Source organism: Dipteris shenzhenensis, chromosome 22 (assembly GCF_047967505.1).
Source record: "Dipteris shenzhenensis isolate YYH24624 ecotype China chromosome 22, Dip_SZ_1.0, whole genome shotgun sequence".
Classification (NCBI taxonomy): Eukaryota; Viridiplantae; Streptophyta; class Polypodiopsida; order Gleicheniales; family Dipteridaceae; genus Dipteris; species Dipteris shenzhenensis.
Window position 1 is genome coordinate 50,284,792 of NC_141617.1, and position 25,903 is coordinate 50,310,694.

At 40.2% G+C, this 25,903-nt stretch overlaps 1 protein-coding gene across 1 annotated transcript; it reads left to right on the forward strand.

Moving 5' to 3' along the window:
* Positions 1–323: 323 nt before the first annotated feature.
* LOC147888245 (pentatricopeptide repeat-containing protein At2g39620-like) lies at positions 324–5,070 on the forward strand. The gene is made up of 3 exons (XM_087393355.1): positions 324–590; positions 692–747; positions 843–5,070. Exon 3 carries the CDS (start codon positions 929–931, stop codon positions 4,817–4,819), a length of 3,891 nt encoding a protein of 1,296 aa, XP_087249481.1. The 5' UTR covers positions 324–590; positions 692–747; positions 843–928; the 3' UTR covers positions 4,820–5,070.
* The last annotated feature ends 20,833 nt before the right edge of the window (positions 5,071–25,903 follow it).

A 25,903-nucleotide genomic window follows, 5' to 3' on the forward strand; every position in this document is an offset into this window, starting at 1 on the left:
AAGTGGTGACTTGATTGGTGGCTAGACGCTTTGCACGGGCCCCATATATGAAAACTAAGCTGGCATGAAGCAAAAATGGGGACAAACGCCTAGCTATGCTCAAGAAGGCAACATATGTGGTGCGTTAGCCTATCGTAGACTGGATTCACATCACCGAACACCCAACTTGCAACAAGTGCGTCCAGGTGATGTGGCTCAAAATCATTTGATTTCGAATTGTCCGTGAGAAGGGAAGTGTGTCCGACCTGCCCAAGTGCTAGACCACCAATGAACTTGCACAGGAGCATGTTTTTTGACCGTTGTGCATGACTCTTAATCACAGGCCCCGGATTACTCGTTAAACGCGTGAGCCAGGCAGGCCTCATGAGTTCCCCGTGTGTCTTCTCGCCTCCAAAGGTAAGGACCCCGGTACCAATGTATGCAGCCCTATAGTCGCCCCGGTGCTTCTCAGGAGGATTTTGGTAGTGGAGATCCAGGCTCCGCTTCCTTGGCAGCTCATTTGCGCAAGCTATCAAGCATGAATTCTTCCCGTGCTCCATGGGTGAGGCAGCGAGGAAGGGCAGCGGTCCTGAAACAATGCTCGCATTCAGGTAGTCTATCTGATTAGTGTGCTTTGCACCGGTTAGCAATTTTTAGATGGCTTCCACACCGAGTTCGGGAAATTGGTTTTCATTTTCGCCACGTTTCGCAGATAGCTCCGAGCGCTTATGGAAGGGATACTTCGCGAGTGCCTCCCAAAGATGGAAAGTAAGTGTGTATCGAGAGTCTGAACTCAAAGATTAACACATCTAAATTGTAGATTGGCTACTCTGACACGTTCGTTGTGACGTGGATGTTAACAGATAACCCCAAGATCTCCAGATTTCAAGCTCAAGATTACCAAGGACTCCTTATGGATAGACAGCTGTTATAATCCAGGTTAGGCTACATGCATGGTCGAGAAAAGGAGTTCAAAAGTAAGGGAATGCACAGGGCCACAGCATCCACCCTGAAGACCATGGCTGGCTTTAGGTGTGGACTACAGGCGAGTGCATCTAAAGCACAAGAACTGCAAGAAAAGATTGGATGGGAGACGCTTAGCTTAGAGGAGGCACTCACTTCTTTGGAACGAATGCTCCAGCTGCCTTCCGTTGAGATGCTGACATGCATCTTGCTTAAGTGCAGAGAAAAGAAAAATCTAGCGTATACGAAGCGTTTGCATGCCTACATAAGCACCAGTGGGCTTGAATGTCATAGATGCCTTGGGAACTACCTCGTTCCAATGCTGGTCCTAGTTGGAGTCATATGTGAAGCTCAACAGGTTTTTAACAGAATGGCTAATCGGAACCTTTATTCTTGGACTTCTCTTATCATCGGTTCTATTGAATGTGGGGAATCACAGTGCGCCCTTGACCTCTACCAGAAAATGCAAGAGGATTCTGTACATCCTAGCAAGTATACGTTTATGGCCCTACTGAAAGCCTGTGCTATGCTGAAAGATGCAGAAAGAGGCCAAGAAATACATGCTCAGATTGCCAGAAAGGGCTGGGAAAAGGATACTTTTCTTGGCAACATTGTGGTGCATATGTATGCCAAATGTGGCTGCATTGCAAAAGCACGGGAAGTGTTTGACAAGCTGCTAGTTCAAGATGTAGTCTCCTGGACTGCTCTTATTGCAGGATATGCTGAATATGGTTTTGGTGAGGAAGCTCTGAGTGGTTTCAAACAGATGCAGTCAGAAGGTGTCTCTCCAAATGCTTTCTCATTTGTTTGCATCTTGAAAGCTTGTTGCAGTGTAGGAGCCATAGACAAGGGCCGAGAAATACACGCTGAGATTGCTAGAAGAGGGATCGAGAAAAATCATTTTGTTGGAAACACCTTGGTGGATATGTATGCCAAGTGTAGTTCGCTTGCAACAGCACGAGAAGTGTTTGACAGGCTTCCAGTCCAGAATGAGGTAGCTTGGAATGCACTTATTGCAGGATACGCTGAGCAGGGTCTTGGTGAGGAGGTGCTTAACTGTTTTGAAGAGATGCAACTAGGTGGCATCTCTCCAAATGCTGTTACATTTGTTTTCGGCTTGAAAGCTTGTGGCAGCGTAGGAGCCATAGCCAGGGGCCAACTAATACATGCTGAGATTGCCAGAAAGGGGTTGGAGAGAAATTCTTTTGTTGGTAATATATTGGTGGATATGTATGCCAAATGTGGCTCACTTGCAAAAGCCCGGGAAGCATTTGACAATCTTCCACTTCGAGATGTAGTCCCGTGGACTGCTCTAATCACAGGATATGCTGAACATGGCTTTGGTGAAGAAGCTCTAAACTGTTTTGAGCAAATGCAACTGGAGGGGATCTCTCCAAATGCTTTCACAGTTGTTTGCAGCTTGCAAGCTTGTGGCAGCATAGGAGCCATAGGCAAGGGCCGAGAAATACATTCTGAGATTGCCAGAAATGGGCTGGAAGGAGATTTTTATGTTGGCAACGCTTTGGTAGATATGTATGCCAAATGTGGCTCTCTTGCGAAAGCACGGGAAGAATTTTACAAGCTGGCAATTCGAGATGTAGTCCCATGGACTGCAATGATTTCAGGGTATGCTGAGCATGGCCTTGGTGAGGAAGCGCTGAAATGCTTTGAAGAAATGCAACTAGAGGGCATTTCTCCAAATGCTTTCACATTTGTTTGTAGCTTGAAAGCCTGCATCTGCATTGGAGCCATAGACAAGGGCCAAGAACTACACGCTGAGATTGCCAGAAGGGGGTTAGAAACAGATCTTTTTACTGGCAATAACTTGGTGGTTATGTATGTTAAATGTGGCTCGCTTGCAGTAGCACGGGAAACGTTTGACAAGCTTCCTATTCGAAGCAAGATCGCATGGAACACACTAATTGCAGGATATGCTGAACAAGGTCTTGGTGAGGAAGCACTGAACTGTTTTGAACAGATGCAACTGGAGGGCATGTCTCCAAATGCTTTCACATTTGTTTGCAGCTTGAAAGCTTGTGGCAGCATTGGAGCCATAAACAAGGGCCAAGAATTAAATGCTGAGATTGCCAGAAAGGGGCTTGAAATGGATCTTTGTGTTGGCAATTCATTGGTGGATATGTATGCCAAATGTGGCTCACTTGTAAAAGCTGAGGAAGCATTTGACAAGCTCCCTGTTCGAGATGTAGTCTTGTGGACTGCACTAATTGCAGGATATGCTGAGCAGGGTCTTGGTGAGGAAGCACTGAACTGTTTCGAACAGATGCAATTGGAGGGTATCTTCCCTAATGTCTTTACGTTTGTTTGTGGCATAAAAGCTTGTGCCAGTATAGGAGCCATAGACAAAGGTGGAGAAATACACACTGAGATTGTCAGAAAGGGGTTGGAAAGAGAGTTTTTGGTTGGGAACACCTTGATGGATATGTATGCCAAATGTGGTTTTCTTGCAGAAGCAAGGGAAGTTTTTGACAAGTTGCCAGATCGAGATGTAGTCTCATGGACTGCACTGATTGCAGGATATGCTGAACATGGTCTTAGTGAGGAAGCGCTGAACTGTTTTGAACAGATGCAATTCGAGGGTGTCTCTCTGGATGCTTTCACCTTTGTTTGCAGCTTGAAAGCTTGCAGCATCATAGAGGCCATAGACAAAGGGCAAGAGATACATTCTCAGATTGCCAGAAAGGGGTTGGAAAGAGATCATTTTGTTGGCAATGCCTTGATGGATATGTATGCCAAATGTGGCTCATTTGCAAAAGCATGGGAAGTATTTAACATTGTGCCTGTTCGAGATGCCGTCCGGTGGACTACACTAATCACAGGATATGCTGAACATGGTCTTGGTGAGGAAGCACTAAACTGTTTTGAACAGATGCAACGGGAGGGTGTCTCTCCAGATTTTTCCACATTTGTTTGCAGCTTGAAAGCGTGTGGCAGCATTAGAGGGATTGACAAGGGCCGAGAAATACATGCTGAGATTGCCAGAAAGGGTTTGGAAGGAGATCTTTTTGTTGGGAACACCTTGGTGGATGTGTATGCCAAATGTGGCTTGTTTGCAAGAGCAAGGGAAGTGTTTCACAAGCTGCCAGTTCGAGATGTGATCTCGTGGACTGCATTAATTGCAGGTTATGTTGAACACGGTCTTGGTGAGGTAGCACTGAATTCTTTCGAGCAGATGCAGATAGAGTACAGCTTTCCAAACGCTTTCACCTTTGTTTGTAGCTTAAAAGCTTGTGCCAGCATAGGGGCCACAGACAAGGGCCGAAAAATACATGTTGACATTGCCAGAAAGGGGCTGGAGGAAGATTTTTTTGTTGGAAACGCCTTGGTAGATATGTATGCCAAATGTGGCCTGCTTGCAGAAGCAGGGGAAGCATTTAACAACCTTCCAATTCGAGACGAAGTCTCATGGAATGCACTAGTTGCAGGATACGCCCAGCTAGGAGAGAGTGACAATGTTTTCTATATGCTTGAGAGGATGGAAAAAGAAGGCATAAAGCCAGATGGGGTCACATTCCTTATTGTTCTCACTGTATGCAGTCACACTGGTCTACTGGATAGGGGTCAGAAGTACTTTGAGGCCATGAGCAAAGTTTATGGCATCATTCCAACCATTGAACATCATACTTGCATGGTCGATCTCCTTGGCCGTGCAGGCCGATTAGATGAGGCGGTAGCAATGGTAAAGGAGATGCCGTTCCATCCTAGTCTTGTGGTGTGGCATACCGTGTTGGGTGCTAGTCGAAAGTGGGGTAATGTGGAGCTTGGTAGACTGGCCTTTGAACATGCAGTACAACTGGATGAAAAGGATCCTTCAGCTTATGTCTTGATGTCAAACATCTATGCAGATGCCTACATGTAGAAGGGGGAGAAGTGGGTTCAGGCAATGTGATGGAAAGAAGTTGCATGGAAGAAGTCAGGGCGGCGGCGCTCAACCCCGAAAGTCTCCCTTCCCCTTCATTCCATCCATCTCCGCCTTAGTGCACAGCCTCAGCACTTAAGCTTACTGAGCATTCAGCAAGGCCCTGTTGCAACCCTGTATAGAGTAGGACATGACGTAATGGATCTTCTTGCAAGCTGTCATGTCCAAGTAACAAGTAATACATCTTTGCAAAACAAGCGTCTTATATCTTATGTTATTCTAAATAAGAACCTTGATAGCTCATACGGAATCCCAGCTTGACTAAATGTCCCATTGCATCCACCTCAAACAATTTTGAAATCAAATCTATGGTGGAAAAGGTATAGCCCTCTTTCTTCATGCATGTTTTAAGTTAAAATTAAAAACTACTTGCATGCCCCTATTTAAAGTTTTAAGTAAAACTAAAAAGATGCTTACATAGCCCCAATTTTTGAATAGGTTGTACGTTTCTTGTCCAATCATTAAACAAATATCTTAATAGATTGTATGAAGTCTCACATATAAGACTACATCCATTAAAAGCAATTTTGGAGTAGACTCTATTGTCCAAGATATAGGCAAGCTACTCCAACATGCTTTAACTAAAATTTGAAATCCCTACTTTTGCATATAACATTACATCTACCTAGAATCGGTTTGGAATAGAATGTATGGTGCAAAATGTATAGCCAAATTTTTGTATGCATGTTTTAGCAAAACTTCAAAATTGTCCACACAACCTTTTTTTGGACACATCATATGGTCGTCTCTAAATTAAGATCTTGATAGCTCATATGAAATCTCACACATAATATTAGATCCATCCAGATTAGATAAGGAACCAAATCTATGTTGAAAATCCTATAACTAAACTATTCTATGCATTTGTTAGCCAAAACTTCAAAACTACCCCATTAGCCCCTTTATTGGGATAGGTGATATCTTGATTACATGGCTCCATTACCCAAATATTCCCAAAAGTCATATAGAATTTAGTGGGAGAAGGCCCACACCATTGCAAAGGACTAGGAAAGCTCTTTGAGGCTATTAGGTCCATGAGGATCTTCTAGTAAATGCAACTTCGGATTGAAAGCCAAATAGCCAAATTCAAGCGTGGAGCAAGCTTCAAGTCAAACCACCAAAGATTGCACCTATGACAATGCACTAGCAATGAATGATACACTAGCGTTCATGACAATCTTAATTTTTTTTGAAATCGACCTAAAAGATGGTGCAAAAGGCTTAGCTAAACTCCTCCATGCATGTTTTAAGAAAAGCTTTAAAAATTCTTGCATAGCTCCTATTTTCATATAGGTCATATCTTGCTTGTTTGATCTCCAAAATATGAATTTAAGAACTTCTATAGAATCTCACTCATATCATTATGTCTATCTATATAGGATGAAAGTCGATCTATGATGCAATTATGGTATAGCCAAACTTCTCCATGCATGTTTTAGGAAAAGCTTGAAACTACTCTTAGGCCTTCCATTTTGAATAGGTCCTTGCTAGTCTAATCTCTAAAATTAGGACCTTGGTAGTTCAAATAGAATCTCAAAAGTTTTGAGTTTTGCTTATGGAGATATGGAAGAAAGGAGTTAAGAAAGGTTGACTAAAACCCTTGGGTGAGAGCTAAACTTCTCTAGATAGAATAATCACTAAACTGCACAAGATACACATGCAATCCTCACATGGGCGACAAAATTTGTAGCTTTAACGGCACCCAATCACCATAATATATAGATTCATCAGGTCTCCTACTACTAGGTAATCATACTTGAAGGAATCATTATAGTGTGATGGCCTAAAGGAGAGTACCATAATAGTAGACTGCTACATGCATGCATTCATTCACAGGAGGTGGAGCACTTCTTATAATGGCTTTGGTAATTCTATCTATGGCAGCAACTAGCAGCAACATTTCCCTTGCTTCAATCTTGTTCAATTCATAAACACATGCAATTCCATCACCCAACCGGTGCTCCTTAACCAATCTCATCCCCTCATGATGTCATATGCTCGACTTGGGTTGCTTGGATACCCCTCTTACTCACATGTGTGGAGGGTGCAACTTATCCTTAGCCAATATTGTGGGGGGGGACTAGCCCTCCTTGCATTCCCACTCATGGCAAATTTCCCAACAAGGTTTTGTCTGGTTTAGCACTCAAGCACTTGCAATTAGAAAAACTTTTATCATTACTTGGCTGCACAGGCACGCAGTTGGAGATATGCACTCACACGTGTGTGTGTGTGTAGTAGACATTTACAACACCCCTTTCCATAGTGAAGAGTAGACAAATTTGGAGAAGGAAAGAGAAATGTTTAATGGATAAACATTGCAATAAACATTAAAAAAAAAGGAGTAGCATCATTAAAGGATGAACAATTTTCTTAAAAAGGAAATGTGAGCAGTAGAGCTTTGATAAGTCGTTGGCAACATCACTTTTATTGAAGAGGGGAGTCTCCCACCTGCCACCATCCAACAAGAAAAACATGGTGAGAACTAGTTAAACCTTAGTTGGGAAGACGGGTGTCGTAAGCACCCTTCCCTTGTTATCGAAGTCTCAATAAAAATAAACACTTAACCACTAACTTACGAAGCTAGTTATAAAAATTATGAATGCAAAGTTGTATGGAGTAATGGTATGATCTCACTAGAAGTGTGTAGCATTATGTTATGAGAATTATGGGGGTGATAAAGTGGAGATACAGTGAAGAAATAGACATAAGCATTTCCAAAGAATGAATGAGAAATTAAGTTTAAAGGACAAAATTATAGTTATGAGCATATAGAAGGTAGGGCGAGAAAATGTTTAGGAGAGACCATTTAGAAAAGATTAGGCTATATAGATAAAGAAGGTTGATAAGGGATAAGGGAAAAATGGAAAAGAAGGGAAGGGAGAAAAATGAAAAAGTGATAAGGTTTAAAAGTAAATTTTACAAATAATTACACAAAAATTATGTTTAAGAAAAAGTAAATTTTACTATTAGTGTAAAAAAATTAGAAGCATAAAAAGAACGAAGGAAAAAGACTATGGGGAGGGGAGTTTTAAAAGAACAAAAAGAATAAAAAATAGTTAAATTAGATGTAAAGGGAACTAAATGAGAAGGGAGAGGAAGATAAAAAGGGAGAGGGGGGCGGGGAGGGGGGGGGTTAAAGAGAGCTAGATCAAAAAATTTAATTAAGGGGGAAGGGAGGGGGGGTTTTAAAAGAGAGGTAGATTAAAAATTAAAGGGGAAAAAAGGGGGGTTGTTTAGTAAATTTAATTGAAGAGCAGGGACCTATGAGTCCAATTGCAAGCAATGTAGTTTCACTGCAATAGTTGGAGAGGGGCTCGGGACTCGAAAAAATGCTCTTCATTCTACACATGTGGCGGGTCGTAGGAAGGATTGTGTTGAGAAGAGGCACGTTGGTTGACAAGGAAGCACTAAACACGGAGGAGAGGGCGGGTGAATTGGTGAAGGGTAGGCGAATGAGTAGCAACACTTCATGCACAAAGGCACGGCCGCACATAAGGGAGACTAGAAGCTATGCATAGTATCCAGTTATGAAGAAATCTCAGGCCATGGACGGGCAAGTAGAACTAGGCAGAAAATAAGGGTGAACGGGGGGTAAAGATAGCAAGGGCAAAATAGTGTAAAGCGAGCAGAAGTTTAAGGGAAGCCATGCTGCAGCTGATAGGTTGAGGGGGGGAGAATAAAACGACGGGGTAGGGAGAATTGAGGGCAATGTGTGTGAGGAGGAGAGTAGGGTAATTTATAGGTCACCTAGTTGGGATGGGAGAGGAGTAGTTGGGTTTAATTAGTCATGGGGTTGGGGGGGTTGAAGGAGTATTTTGGGGGGTTGGGGTGGGGGGGAAATTTAAAGGAAAAAAATTAGAGGAAAATAGGGAGTTGGTGGGGGTTAGGACGGGGTCAAGGATTTATTAGGAAAAGACTATGTTAGGAAAAAATAGAAAATTAAACGGAAAGAAAGCAAAGAAGGGAAAAATCAAGATTAAATTAGGAAAATTTGAGGATAAAAAGGAAGTAAGAAAAAAATCTAGCAAAGAGTATGAAAAATAAGGAAAATAAACAATTGAAAACAATAAATAATTTAAAAAGGTGAAAATTTAAGAAAAATGTGAACCAACAGGAAAAATTAGGGGAAAATAGGAGAATTAGGAAAGTAAAGAGAATTAGGGGAAAGAAAGGTTAGTAAAAAATAAGGAGAATTTTTAGGAAATATTATTTAAGGACAAATAGGCAAAAATTAGGGAGAAATAATAAGGACAAATTAGAGGGAGTGTAGTAAGGTAGGAAGTAAAAAAGGAAAAAATTGGAGTATGAAAAATTAAGAGAAAATTTAAGAAAATTAAGAAACAATTAAGGAGAATATACAGAACTAGAGTAGGAAAAAGAGGGGGAATAAATTGGGAAAGGGAGAGGTTTTAAGGAGAAATTAGGTAAAAGAGGAGGAAGAAGAGTAGAGAGAGAGTGGGGGGGATTTTGAGAGAGGGAGAGGGGAAGGGTAGTTTAAAAAAGGGTTATACAAGGATTTTTTAAAGGAAAAAGTACTCTGTAAGGTCGAAAGAATAAAAAGGGATAGTATGTGTGTGTGTGAGTAAAGTAAATGTAAAAAGGAAAGGGGGGCAAATAAAGTAAATGTAAAGGAAAAATGAATAGGAAGTGTGTGTGTGTGTGTGTGCGCGTGTGTGTGCATGTGTGTGCGTGTGTGTGTGTATATCAGCAGTTTCTTTCCTTTACAACGAGTCCACACAGCTAGCCTCTCCTGTTATCAATCTTACCATGGGATGGACAAGAGATTTTGGTGGTAATATAGCTTAGAAGCTATCGTAGAGCGAGAGAAAAAGAAAGAGAAACGACCAAGCACCATGCATTATCCCTGGGAATCGAAGCTGCAAGGTGAATCACAATGGTTTGAGTGGGAGGCTTTATATAGCCATCAACGTATTCAGGCCGACCCAGTCGGTCCATATTCATGCAACGTTTCACCTTATATGTGCATTTCCATGCAAAGTCCCATGGGCAATTAAAAAATAATATTCTCCAATAGCAATTCCCCACAGACTAGCATATGTTTGAAAAAAAGTCATGGTCTAGCTTTTACAGTAAGTCCAAGATATACTACTTCCAAAAAAGTACACACATAGGTGTGTGTGTGTGCCCAACCGTCCGCCCGCACAATCACAAACCCACACCCTACGAGGGTCACCATGTCCCCTCGTAGGGAGGGGATCATGGTGCCCACCTTTAGGACTGAAAGACATCCAAACAAGCCTAGATTATATCAGGAGTGTTTGATCAATGTTTCAGGAACACCAAATTATGAGAAAGTCAATTATAATCCCTAATCAAATTTTGAATTGAAAAAGTAGAATTTATACCAATTTTATTAGATCCTCAGTCTTGATCAAAAATGCTATGGAAATCTCCCATGAGAAAGTTACAAACGAGGGTCGCCATGCTCCTCATACAGAGGGGTCAAGGTGACCACCTTTTGAAAAGAACTTAGACAAATAATAGTTTAAGAGCATCGTTTTGAGTGATATCAAATAATTTTTATTAGATCACGAGAATTGATTAACGTCCCAGGGAAATTACTGTTAAGGAAGTTAGAAACAACCCTCCTAAGTCTTAAGCTATTACAACCATTTTCAGAAAAGTATCTGAAAAGTTTACGAATAAAATAAGCCGCCTGTTTGTCATTGTTGCAAATGTAAATGATAGGCATAATCTGAGAGCATATAGCCATATAGCAAAGTTTAGATGGTCTATTGCTATCCACCTTGATGAATCTTGAAACCTTAAAAGGGAGTGAATCCTTTTTGTCATATTTTAAGATGACAAAGGCTCCATCATGTATTGATGTGATAATGACTTATGTGCTAAGAAACTTAGCACTAGTTCCAATTAAACAACCATTCTCCAATCGACAAAAACTTGTGGTTTCAGCAATAATCTCCACGAACTCAAGAGGATAAATACAATAATCCCCAATGGAACAGAATATCATAGGGTTAGGTATATTGACCAGGCAAATGTCATCAATGTACCTAAAGGGATATTGAAACCATTTTAAAATATTCCATCTGCCTTCTCTGGCCAAATTGATGAAGAATTTGTATTCAAAGTAAAATAGGTAAAGATTGCACCAAATGGGTGAGCAAGATAAGCCCATAGGAATTCCCTTCTTTTGCCTCCAGGTCATGTTGTTAAGTTGAACGTACATGTTGGAAATGAGCCATGAATTAATTTTAATGACCGCCTCCATATGATAGTTTAGCTCAAATCCACCTATCAAAGTCCATATACCTTCAATTGGAGAGTGAGGCTTTTTTCGAAAAGAGATAAAGTTGAAGCTACTATCCTTGAATGTCATAATGATTACCTTCCATATGATGTTAACTAGACCAAGTTCGCCTTCTAGAGGAATGTTTTCATAGCATTGTGCTATGTCAGCTGAAAAAATACTAAATATTTTGTCGGGAAGATTTAGAGTGTAATCATAGAGGGATTCAATCCCCCACCAACAAGAACAATTGACTCCACCTCTGAGAAAAAGCTCATGTTGCATTTTAGCGCATTTACTTTTAAGTTGTGAAACGCATGTTTTTAATATGCATGTATTGATAAGTCCAATTTCATCATAAATGCACCCAGCAGCATTGGTAATCCATCTAAAGGTGTTCTTATGGGCTTTGTATATACCCATAATAAATGGTAATTTAGTGGATAGAGGTGTTACAGAAAATGCTTGGAGTTCGGTTTCAATTTTCACTTCAATATTTAATCTATTTTCTGATTCGAAATCTCCATCATTAAGTCTTTCGAAGGCCGAGTCATGAGCAAATTTCCGACATACCAATGCAATGTTTTTAGAAGCCTTGTCAATACCATGCATGAAAAAATGGTCTTTGAGAGTTCTAAGATTTTCCCAAAAATATTTATCACCCCATACATCTTTCATAAATTTCTTATGGTTGGGTAACTTTCTGTATTGGTTCCAAAGATAATCATAAGAGAATTTTCTGAACAATTTTAAAGTAGCCCGTAGGGAGATGCCAAGTACGTGGCACAAATTTTTCCAGGCCTGTTCAAGTGCTTTATGAGCATCACGTATACAAGGCCTTTTAATCGGTATGTGGTTAAGTCCTTTTTTGAGCTCATGTCTTAACGGTTCGTAATCAAGTATACTCAAATCACAAGTAACCACATGATTCCATTTTTCATCGATAAATTTAGTAAATTTGTGGCATGAGCATTGTAGCTCAGTATTATTGCAAAATGTATCTTTTGGAGAATAAATGTACCCTAGTAGATTTTTGTGGAGTTTCCAAGTTAACAAGATTTCATCAAAGATAGTATTTTCCATTATCACTTTGCAAAAGTTACATGCATTTAGAAAAAAGTCCCTCAAAATTATGCCTTCAAGCAATGGGTTATCAAAAAGAACCTGGATGAAGTGTGAAAAGTTATTTTCTCTTATACTTTCCAACATCCTCCTTCCATGAACCGAAAAAGAGATACATCTGTGAACCTGTGTCAAAATAGAATCCTTTTAATAGGATCCCCATCCTCTATTAGAGATATTTTGGAAGAGTTTTTACTACCCTCCTCTGTATCATATCCTGTGTTATCACGTCTTGAGCTGTCCATCATGGATGATCTACTAGGGGAGAAATCGATAGTATCCTGTCTTCTCGCAGTATCACTGACCCTATTGAACCCATAGGAGTTCACTACACGTTGCCCTCTGCCTCTGCCTGTTGGAGGGCGGAAGCCACCTCTTCTTGGCACACCACCACGTCTCCCACCACGTGTCGAGTTGTTTCCACCTCTAGAACTTCTGGGTTGCCTCTCATCCATAACTCTAGCCCGTTTTGGGTTCAGAGATATGACCAAAAAGTTAATCCCTTTTCCATTAAGCCCCTGAAATGGGTCAATGTCTGGATTACTTACTGTGGCTTTGACACCTTCATTGACTAAATCCCGGTAGCAAGAAAAAATCATGGCTTGCTTAATTGAAAATTGAAGAAAAGAAGAGCACCATTGTATGAAGGCATACATTTTGACTGTAAGGCTATTGCCACGCATAAATTGGTGTACATGATTGAGTATGTAATATAGCATGGTCAAACCACATTACCTTGTTGGGACACTGTAATCCCATATTGTTACAGTTGCACTTTAAGTAGGGTCGCATATAATTCCACACATCTAGCACTTTTTTAACAGGTAATAAAGTCTTGTGGCTGCAAAAAATTCCTTGTTTTGAAGTGCAAAAAGACTCTTCTAAATCATTTAGTGCAAAGAGCTCTGGTAGGATAATGTTGTCCGTATGTGCCGACTTCCCTTCAATAGCCATGTTCTTGTGTTCTTTTTTAACAGCATCAATATTCTCAGTAATACCAGCCAAAACTGACCACATTTCAAATGTGATGGGTGCTGCAATGCTTAAGTCATTGAGTGACCACAATTTATGGTCCACTTGATGTGCAAATGTCCCTTCTAATATCCTTCTTGGGATAAGGGGATTAACCGAAATATCCTTGATATTAAGAGTCAAAGTGTCTGGTGCAGGGAAGTCCTGCGTAAGGACATTTCTCTCTTCTTGAGATAAAGTGTCAAAAGGAATCAGAGAATGTAATTTTGTGGAAAAAGGTGTAACCGTGGCGTTACGTTTCCTTCCACCAATATTATCGAAAAGATACTCCGCATTGTGGTAGTGGTAAAAAGATTTAATTACCCCATCAGATTTTCTCTTATATTCCTCGTATTGTGATTCATCATTGGAAATGATCTTATCAATAACCTTTGACAGTTTTTGTATAGTGGAAAGGGCATTGTCAGAAGATTTTGCAGAAAGTTCCTAGATGCGGCACCAATCTGAAATACTTAACTGGATCAATAGTAGTTGTTGGTTCTCTGGATCGACAGAAAGCAAGCCATTGTCGTGTTGTTGGATGAATTTATGGATTTCTTTGCTAGAAATAATAGATAAAAATCCTTGGACCCCAATGGAAGGAGCCGGAAGGGGATCAATATAGCCCAATTTGTGTAGATCACCGTGCCAAGTATAGTCGTGTGAAAGTACATATTAACAAAGAAAGAAACAGAAAAAGATAGGATAATGTTATGGATGGCAATAGACGAGGGTTATCCTCCCTTCTCCATCCCCCAGGTGTGTGTGTGCAATTACAAGACAAACATTATCCATCTTAGACTTATCAATCAAGACAATTTGTGATAGGATATTCTCTACCAAGAAAGCTTATGAAAAAGATCATATAATTTTGCTCAAAAAAAATACTGGATGATATTGAAGGAGCTCCACTCACCTGCATCCATCCACAACAAGGACAAGTTAGAACAAGACCCCTTATTTGTGGGACTACAGGCTTCAATGCGTAGCTCCACTTGTTATCGATGTCACAATATCATAGGTTATTCTAATATAGCAAAATTGAATCGACCTTGGATGGTGGTGCACCGTGTGGCACCTCAATATTTGAGTCACAGGCATCCAAATGCTCCATGTGTACGGTGTGAGCTCTTCACACCTTCTGAAACATATTTTTACAAATTATCCCAGGACGGAGGATAGAAGAAACTTTAGTCTAGTCTGACATGGAGAAAGTTTTATCTCTATTGAAGCTATAAACAAGAATCTTATAGAGACCAGGGATTTAATCATATAGATTACTATTTACTAAAATTTAGTAATAGACATCCCCAGTGGTCCCGATTCATGTCTATAGGAATATGACAATAATATGCTTAGTGAAAAAACCATCATACCTTTAGAATAAGAGACAACAAGGCTAAGCTCTTAGGCCAGTAGTAGCGTATGACTTTCCTGAGTCTCCACCAACTCACGTCTAAGATCCAAGTGAATCCCTGGTTGATTTCCATTATCGGAACAAGAAAATTTCATTTATGTATATACCCACGTAAAAATGGTAGATGTTTAAGAGCTATATTTGCATCATACTCACTATTATCATGCTATAAATGGTGCTCCACCCTATCATTAGTGTTAAATATCATGTAATTTGAGATAGTAGTCACCTCTTACTGGCTCGAGTGCTCCAACTAAAGTTTGATTGGGCACAAAGTGATTGCGTACTCCCCGTGACTCTACAGCGCAACTATGTAGATGCTTGGAGTATCTTTGCGCACTCACCTTTCACGTCGAAGACTCCGTTGGCCAATATATGAGGTATCTGTGTAGCTCTCAAGATTAAGCGATCATGCATAGCCTTACAAGTTAGACTGCCATTCCGAATACTTGTTCTTGGCATGGCTTTATTTGGGTGTCGATTAGTGTATACCTGGCTTGCTTTCGTTGTAGAAAACTATCCATCAATAGTGCGTGGTCTTCAGGCATTTAGTTGTGCCGCGATATCCCTCCTTGCCTTTGGAATAAACTGATGCATAATTCGATCGTTCAGTCACCTCGTTATCATCTCTCCATGCAAAGGAGAATAGCACGATCTCTACGTGCAGAGTTACGCTCAATACCGAATAAGTCTACGAGCAATATAATTACTGACAGAGATCAATGATTGTATAAGAGCCGTGTCTCATCCCTGGACTGAGCGTCGATCAGAATCTCCTTACGATCATACGAGCTAAGAGGTCTAGTGGAAGTCTATATCAGCAGTTTCTTTCCTTTACAATGAGTCCACACAGCTAGCCTCTCCTGTTATCACTCTTACCATGGGATGGACAAGAGCTTTTGGAATTAATATAGCTCAGAAGCTATCGTAGAGCGAGAGAAAAAGAGAGAAACGACCAAGCACCATGCATTATCCCTGGGAATCGAAGCTGCAAGGTGAATCGCAATGGTTTGAGTGGGAGGCTTTATATAGCCATCAACGTATTCAGGCCGACCCAGTCGGTCCATATTCATGCAACGTTTCACTTTATATGTGTATTTCCATGCAAAGTCCCATGGGCAATTAAAAAATAATATTCTCCAATAGCAATTCCCCACAGACTAGCATATGTTTGAAAAAAAGTCATGGTCTAGCTTTTACGGTAAGTCCAAGATATACTACTTCCAAAAAAGTACACACATAGGTGTGTGTGTGTGTGTGTGTGTGTGTTCCCAACCGTCCGCCCGCACAATCACAAACCCACACCCTACGAGGGTCACCATGTCCCCTCATAGGGAGGGGATCATGGTGCCCACCTTTAGGACTGAAAGACATCCAAACAAGCCTAGATTAGATCAGGAGTGTTTGATCAATGTTTCAGGAACACCAAATTATGAGAAAGTCAATTATAATCCCTAATCAAATTTTGAATTGAAAAAGTAGAATTTATACCAATTTTATTAGATCCTCAGTCTTGATCAAAAATGCTATGGAAATCTCCCATGAGAAAGTTACAAACGAGGGTCGCCATGCTCCTCGTACAGAGGGGTCAAGGTGACCACCTTTTGAAAAGAACTTAGACAAATAATAGTTTAAGAGCATCGTTTTGAGTGATATCAAATAATTTTTATTAGATCACGAGAATTGATTAACGTCCCAGGGAAATTACTGTTAAGGAAGTTAGAAACAACCCTCCTAAGTCTTAAGCTATTACAACCATTTTCAGAAAAGTATCTGAAAAGTTTACGAATAAAATAAGCCGCCTATTTGTCATTGTTGCAAATGTAAATGATAGGCATAATCTGAGAGCATATAGCCATATAGCAAAGTTTAGATGGTCTATTGCTATCCACCTTGATGAATCTTGAAACCTTAAAAGGGAGGGAATCCTTTTTGTCATATTTTAAGATGACGAAGGCTCCATCATGTATTGATGTGATAATGACTTCTGTGCTAAGAAACTTAGCACTAGTTCCAATTATACAACCATTCTCCAATCGACAAAAACTTGTGGTTTCAGCAATAATCTCCACGAACTCAAGAGGATAAATACAATAATCCCCAATGGAACAGAATATCATAGGGTTAGGTATATTGACCAGGCAAATGTCATCAATGTACCTAAAGGGATATTGAAACCATTTTAAAATATTCCATCTGCCTTCTCTGGCCAAATTGATATTCAAAGTAAAATAGGTAAAGATTGCACCAAATGGGTGAGCAAGATAAGCCCATAGGAATTCCCTTCTTTTGCCTCCAGGTCATGTTGTTAAGTTGAACGTACATGTTGGAAATGAGCCATGAATTAATTTTAATGACCGCCTCCATATCATAGTTGAGCTCAAATCCACCTATCAAAGTCCATATACCTTCAATTGGAGAGTGAGGCTCTTTTCGAAAAGAGATAAAGTTGAAGCTACTATCCTTGAATGTCATAATGATTACCTTCCTTATGATGTTAACTAGACCAAGTTCACCTTCTAGAGGAATGTTTTCATAGCATTGTGCTATGTCAGCTGAAAAAATACTAAATATTTTGTCGGGAAGATTTAGAGTGTAATCATAGAGGGATTCAATCCCCCACCAACAAGAATAATTGACTCCCCCTCTGAGAAAAAGCTCATGTTGCGTTTTAGCGCATTTACTTTTAAGTTGTGAAACGCATGTTTTTAATATGCATGTATTGATAAGTCCAATTTCATCATAAATGCACCCAGCAGCATTGGTAATCCATCTAAAGGTGTTCTTATGGGCTTTGTATATACCCATAATAAATGGTAATTTAGTGGATAGAGGTGTTACAGAAAATGCTTGGAGTTCGTTTCAATTTTCACTTCAATATTTAATCTATTTTCTAATTCGAAATCTCCATCATTAAGTCTCTCGAAGGCCGAGTCATGAGCAAATTTCCGACATACCAATGCAATGTTGTTAGAAGCCTTGTCAATACCATGCATGAAAAAATGGTCTTTGAGAGTTCTAAGATTTTCCCAAAAATATTTATCACCCCATACATCTTTCATAAATTTCTTATGGTTGGGTAACTTTCTGTATTGGTTCCAAAGATAATCATAAGAGAATTTTCTGAACAATTTTAAAGTAGCCTGTAGGGAGATGCCAAGTACGTGGCACAAATTTTTCCAGGCCTGTTCAAGTGCTTTATGAGCATCACGTATACAAGGCCTTTTAACCGGTATGTGGTTAAGTCCTTTTTTGAGCTCATGTCTTAACGGTTCGTAATCAACTATACTCAAATCACAAGTAACCACATGATTCCATTTTTCATCGATAAATTTAGTAAATTTGTGGCATGAGCATTGTAGCTCAGTATTATTGCAAAATGTATCTTTTGGAGAATAAATGTACCCTAGTAGATTTTTGTGGAGTTTCCAAGTTAACAAGATTTCATCAAAGATAGTATTTTCCATTATCACTTTGCAAAAGTTACATGCATTTAGAAAAAAGTCCCTCAAAATTATGCCTTCAAGCAATGGGTTATCAAAAAGAACCTGGATGAAGTGTGAAAAGTTAATTTCTCTTATACTTTCCAACATCCTCCTTCCGTGAACCAAAAAAGAGATACATCTGTACATCAAGCCTTTTCCACTGACCATAAAGATAAAGGCAAGAGAGGTTGGTATCCATGCAAAATCCTAACCAGGATCCCCATCCTCTATTAGAGATATTTTGGAAGAGTTTTTACTACCCTCCTCTGTATCATATCCTGTGTTATCACGTCTTGAGCTGTCCATCATGGATGATCTACTAGGGGAGAAATCGATAGTATCCTGTCTTCTCGTAGTATCACTGACCCTACTGAACCCATAGGAGTCCACTACACGTTGCCCTCTGCCCCTGCCTATTGGAGGGCGGAAGCCACCTCTTCTTGGCACACCACCACGTCTCCCACCACGTGTCGAGTTGTTTCCACCTCTAGAACTTCTGGGTTGCCTCTCATTCATAACTCTAGCCTGTTTTGGGTTCAGAGATCTGACCAAAAAGTTAATCCCTTTTCCATTAAGCCCCTGAAATGGGTCAATGTCTGGATTACTTACTATGGCTTTGACACCTTCATTGACTAAATCCCGGTAGCAAGAAAAAATCATGGCTTGCTTAACTGAAAATTGAAGAAAAGAAGAGCACCATTGTATGAAGGCATACATTTTGACTGTAAGGCTATTGCCACGCATAAATTGGTGTACATGATTGAGTATGTACCATATAGCATGGTCAAACCACATTACCTTGTTGGGACACTATAATCCCATATTGTTACAGTTGCACTTTAAGTAGGGTCGCATATAATTCCACACATCTAGCACTTTTTTAACAGGTAATAAAGTCTTGTGGCTGCAAAAAATTCCTTGTTTTGAAGTGCAAAAAGACTCTTCTAAATCATTTAGTGCAAAGAGCTCTGGTAGGATAATGTTGTCCGTATGTGCCGACTTCCCTTCAATAGCCATGTTCTTGTATTCTTTTTTAACAGCATCAATATTCTCAGTAATACCAGCCAAAACTGACCACATTTCAAATGTGATGGGTGCTGCAATGCTTAAGTCATTGAGTGACCACAATTTATGGTCCACTTGATGTGCAAATGTCCCTTCTAATATCCTTCTTGGGATAAGGGGATTAACCGAAATATCCTTGATATTAAGAGTCAAAGTGTCTGGTGCAGGGAAGTCCTGCGTAAGGACATTTCTCTCTTCTTGAGATAAAGTGTCAAAAGGAATCAGAGAATGTAATTTTGTGGAAAAAGGTGTAACCGTGGCGTTACGTTTCCTTCCACCAATATTATCGAAAAGATACTCCGCATTGTGGTAGCGGTAAAAAGATTTAATTACCCCATCAGATTTTCTCTTATATTCCTCGTATTCTGATTCATCATTGGAAATGATCTTACCAATAACCTTTGACAGTTTTTGTATAGTGGAAAGGGCATTGTCAGAAGATTTTGTAGAAAGTTCCTAGATGCGGCACCAATCTGAAATACTTAACTGGATCAAGAGTAGTTGTTGGTTCTCTGGATCGACAGAAAGCAAACCATTGTCGTGTTGTTGGATGAATTTATGGATTTCTTTGCTAGAAATAATAGATAAAAATCCTTGGACCCCAATGGAAGGAGCCGGAAGGGGATCAATATAGCCCAATTTGTGTAGATCACCGTGCCAAGTATAGTCCTGTGAAAGTACATATGGACAAAGAAAGAAACAGAAAAAGATAGGATAATGTTATGGATGGCAATAGATGAGGGTTATCCTCCCTTCTCCATCCCCCAGGTGTGTGTGTGCAATTACAAGACAAACATTATCCATCTTAGACTTATCAATCAAGACAATTTGTGATAGGATATTCTCTACCAAGAAAGCTTATGAAAAAGATCATATAATTTTGCTCAAAAAAATACTGGATGATATTGAAGGAGCTCCACTCACCTGCATCCATCCACAACAAGGACAAGTTAGAACAAGACCCCTTATTTGTGGGACTACAAGCTTCAATGCGTAGCTCCACTTGTTATCGATGTCACAATATCATAGGTTATTCTAATATAGCAAAATTGAATTGACCTTGGATGGTGGTGCACCGTGTGGCACCTCAATATTTGAGTCACAGGCATCCAAATGCTCCATGTGTATGGTGTGAGCTCTTCACACCTTCTGAAACATATTTTTACAAATTATCCCAGGACGGAGGATAGAAGAAACTTTAGTCTAGTCTGACATGGAGAAAGTTTTATCTCTATTGAAGCTATAAACAAGAATCTTATAGAGACCAAGGATTTAATCATATAGATTACTATTTACTAAAATTTAGTAATAGACATCCCCAGTGGTCCCGATTCATGTCTATAGGAATATGACAATAATATGCTTAGTGAAAAAAACCATCATACCTTTAGAATAAGAGACAACAAGGCTAAGCTCTTAGGCCAGTAGTAGCGTATGACTTTCCTGAGTCTCCACCAACTCACGTCTAAGATCCAAGTGAATCCCTGGTTGATTTCCATTATCGGAACAAGAAAATTTCATTTATGTATATACCCACGTAAAAATGGTAGATGTTTAAGAGCTATATTTGCATCATACTCACTATTATCATGCTATAAATGGTGCTCCACCCTATCATTAGTGTTAAATATCATGTAATTTGAGATAGTAGTCACCTCTTACTGGCTCGAGTGCTCCAACTAAAGTTTGATTGGGCACAAAGTGATTGCGTACTCCCCGTGACTCTGTAGCGCAACTATGTAGATGCTTGGAGTATCTTTGCGCACTCACCTTTCACGTCGAAGACTCCGTTGGCCAATATATGAGGTATCTGTGTAGCTCTCAAGATTAGGCGATCATGCATAGCCTTACAAGTTAGACTGCCATTCCGAATACTTGTTCTTGGCATGGCTTTATTTGGGTGTCGATCAGTGTATACCTAGCTTGCTTCCGTTGTAGAAAACTATCCATCAAGAGTGCGTGGTCTTCAGGCCTTTAGTTGTGCCACGATATCCCTCCTTGCCTTTGGAATAAACTGATGCATAATTCGATCGTTCAGTCACCTCGTTATCATCTCTCCATGCAAAGGAGAATAGCATGATCTCTACGTGCAGAGTTACGCTCAATACCGAATAAGTCTACGGGCAATATAATTACTGACAGAGATCAATGATTGTATAAGAGCCGTGTCTCATCCCTGGACTAAGCGTCGATTAGAATCTCCTTACGGTCATACGAGCTAAGAGGTCTAGTGGAAGTCTATATCAACAGTTTCTTTCCTTTACAATGAGTCCACACAGCTAGCCTCTCCTATTATCAAACTTACCACGGGATGGACAAGAGCTTTTGGTGGTAATATAGCTCAGAAGCTATCGTAGAGCGAGAGAAAAAGAAAGAGAAACGACCAAGCACCATGCATTATCCCTGGGAATCGAAGCTGCAAGGTGAATCGCAATGGTTTGAGTGGGAGGCTTTATATAGCCATCAACGTATTCAGGCCGACCCAGTCGGTCCATATTCATGCAACGTTTCACCTTATATGTGCATTTCCATGCAAAGTCCCATGGGCAGTTAAAAAATAATATTCTCCAATAGCAATTCCCCACAGACTAGCATATGTTTGAAAAAAAGTCATGGTCTAGCTTTTACAGTAAGTCCAGGATATACTACTTCCAAAAAAGTACACACATAGGTGTGTGTGTGTGTGTGTGGATATAAACAAAAAATTAGTGATGGGTGTAAAGTAGAGGCATGCATGGAGTAGAGATGAATAATTGGTGTGTTCAGCATGAGCAATTTGTATTGGACAGTGTTCTAGGCGCATTATGTGGCTGTAGAAGCATTTCTCCACACGGTTTTTGGCAATATCTCCTCATCTTCATGATAGCAAAAGATGAACCTTCTCTAGCAAAACCTCTTCTTCAACAGTGCAAAAAACATTACACGTCAATGGTGTACTCTCTTAGGATCCTTGTTGATCCCATGTGAAGAGACACAACTAACTTGGGTCTTGACCATGGTGTGATGGATCCTATGGCCATGGTGTGCTTAAATTTATCTAGGGTTGATAGATCCTAAGTGCACACATGATGAAGAGCTAGACTAAATAGCAGAGGCTTAAGTACAATTGGGTTACAGGATTTAGGCTTGTACTCAAAGAGACACTTGAAAGATTGCATATCTTATTGCTTGAAAGTGACCCCTTTTATAGGAGTGAAGTACAACCTTGCATTGCTTGCTCATCATGTGGGATAAAGCTTCTTTGCATGTGTGGCAACATGATTTTGCTTCCAATCTATTGTTCATAAAGTTGCCCTATCTTGTGTGCAGGGTACCACTAGTCTCATCAATAGTTTCATGTGGTATCACAATCTTAGTCACTTAAAAGTAACTGCTTAAGAGAGTATATTTTGGTTACAAACATTAAGAATTTTTAATTATGCCAATGGTTGGCTTCGTAGTCTAGTGCTTGAGGCGCCCCATGACCATATTCTCCATCAAATAGCATGCATACCGACCCATTTGATCATCCTTGTGTAGTAAAGGGTGGAGGGGAAACATTTCAGTCGGGGGCAAGGCTAGGGAGAAGTTCGAGGGGCATGGGTAGAGTGGCTGAACTGGCTAATGCCATGATGACCACGTGTTCTATTGGTGTCTGTTGCTTGGCCTGTGGTCCCACTCCCTATTCCACCTATTGTTGGGGTTCTTTAGGTTTCAGAGCCTTCCTTATCTTTGTTGCGCTTACTTGCAACTTTTGAGTTTGACTTAGTGCATCTAACTTAGCCTCCTGGGACTATGAAAGGGACCCTCATTATCATCTCCATTCTTATCCTCCAACTCCTCTTGCTCACATCCCTTGTCATCCTCGGCACCTTGCCCCTTTGTGCTAGATGGACCTGCTCAAGTGGCAGGTGCAGGGAGGGTGTTGGGCCATGTTACTTTTCTTGAGACCAACCATTGGTGCAAAAAGAAGAGATGGGATTCGAGCTTGCAATGTGCTTGGCCAAGGTTGACAGCCTTAATTTGTACCTTGAACATTTTATCTAATGTACTCAACCAATATACTTCTGCTCCATCCTCATAGGCAACAAGTGTCTAAGCGATATATTGCCGAGGCACGGACTTATTGAACCCTGTGATGATGAGTAGCTTCCCTCCTCAAAGTACTCATCACACCTATCATTGTTTGCTAATGTGCCTAGTACTTCTGAAACGCTAACCAAAAGGCTTTGCCCAATAAATCTTTAGGCATTTGAACATGTGTGCCTTGGACGATGACACTGTGATCCTCTACATCATAGGAGTCCAAGATTTCTTATGTGATAGCTTATGCCCATGGAAGTTTTGCAAATCAGAGTAGGTGGTTGGATTTCAGAACCTTCTTCAAGACTTGAAAATTCCATAATCAGGCAAGGGGGAGCAACCCGCGAAGTCGATTGGCATCATTTCTGATGGATTATTTGGGCTGAACATTCCTCCATGGTAAGGAATATGGTGCAAACACAAAAAAATAAAGGTGGAAGTGGGAGCAAAGGAAAAGGAAAAATAGAGGGTAACAACATAGTAGGCAAGTACAATTGTGAGTGACAAAGAAGGCGAATGTCTTGAGCAAAGTGTAGATGTGAAAAACGGCTAAAGATGGACTTGACACCTTAGTGGTGGCATGATTTGGCAAAACACCCCTATCTTTGGCATGATTAATCAAAATTAATGCCTTCATAATGGTCGAATTGCTATGTGTTTGCATGTGAGTTACACCATCTATTCTACCCAAATAGCTTGCCAGCACACTTGTCCTAGGACACAAAGCTTAACCAAGCCACTATCAATAGAGGGACCAATATCTGAGCCTCTTTCTACTACCCTACTACTCGATAAGGCTTTACTTTGTTCCCATTGTACAACTTGGAAAACACTCTTCCTTGTAAATCCCCGCAAAATTTATTGTTCCATTAGGAACATTTCAGTTAAGGTGTAGGGACCATTCCATCCAAATTTGAATTTTTTTAAAAGGATTCCCACCTTAGCATTATAGAGTATTGCTTTTTCCAAGTGTTTAGGCACAATATGCATGTCATGCCATGCTTTCCTTCTCCTTCGAATCACCTGCTGTGACTAGGCGACTCACAGACGCAGTTCATCTAGGTGGGCCGCTAATGCAATTGCCTTTGATTACCTCAGACTCATCTAAGTGATGTTCAACTGCCACTCGGAGACTAGCTTGGCATCCCAATCACTCTTAGGAGACTGTATGGGCTTAGTCAAAATCAACTTGAGAGTTTTGTTTGTAGACTTATCTTGTCCATTGCCTGCGGCATCATAGATTGTAGAGACGGTGTGCACAATCATGAATTCATCATTCAACAATTGCCCTTGATCATTGACAAGTTGTATTGGGCATCCATACCTACATATGATATTTTCAAACGCAATTTTGGCTGTGTTTCCAGCTGAGTTATCTTAGAGTGCCTTGGCTTCTACACATTTGCTAGCATAATCAGTGGTAACCACAATATTCCTGGTAGGCTTGAAAGGACCATTAAAGTCCAATCCCCATATTTGGAGTGCTTCCCAAGGATGAGTTGGTTGCAATGGCATGCATTGCTTAATCAAAAGATGGCCCTTGCATTGGCATACATCACATTGGGTAAATTTCTTGTGAGCATAAAAAAATAAGGTTTCCCACCATAATCCTACCTACAATACCTTCCAAGCTGTCAATTCACCTTGGAAGCATCCACTGGATGGACTCGAGTGAGCTTCCTATAAGACTACAATGTGTTCATGTGGTAGAACCCAGTGATGCGGAATACCATCTCCACATTCACGATAGAGATGCCCACTAATCAAAGTGAATTTCCAAGCCTTTAAGGCTAATGACCTACATTTGTCCTTTGGCATATTGTTCCTCACGACAAGTAGTCCATCAAATCAACATACTCACTTTCATAGTGATCAACTTCAAAGACCTCAACATCTGGGAGATCAGTATAACAACCCCTTAAGTTTCTTCTGGTGTAGGTAGCCTAGATAAGCAATTAGCTCCCACATGTGTTTCACTAGGTTTATGTGTGATTTTGAAATCGAATTCCTATAAAAGAAGCATCCAAAGGATAACTCGTCCTTGAATGACAGTCTTATTGATCAAATAGAGCAAAGCTTGGTGGTCCACATAGAAAATAAATGGATTTTTGAACAAATAGTGATGCAATTTTTGGACATTGAAGATCATGTCTAAAGCTTCACGATCAATAGTGCTATAGTTGACTGTGTAGGTGTTAACAACCGATTGGCATAATACATCGGTAATCCAGTCTACCATCTAGTTGGGCCAATATAATCCCTAAGGCATATCAAGAGGCATCAACGTGGACATGAAAAATGACATCCTATTGAGGTTGCCTCAAAATGGGTGTAGCTGCTGCTTGACTTTTTTAATTATGAAACACTGTAGATGACTCGGGAGTCCATTCAAAGTTGGCATCCTTCTTAGTTAATTCATATAAAGGAGCTGCAATCTTGGAAAAATATTTTACAAAGCATCTATGAAAACTAATGAAGCCCACAAAAGAACGTAATTGAGCTAAATTTTGTTGAGTGGCACAAATTTTAACTGACTCGATCTAGATACCATCTTTTAAATCACATGCCCAAATAAGTTATTAACTCGAACA

Excerpts from the sequence above, each read along its gene's own strand:
- LOC147888245 (XM_087393355.1), top strand. The coding sequence starts at position 929 with ATGCATGGTCGAGAAAAGGAGTTCAAAAGTAAGGGAATGCACAGGGCC.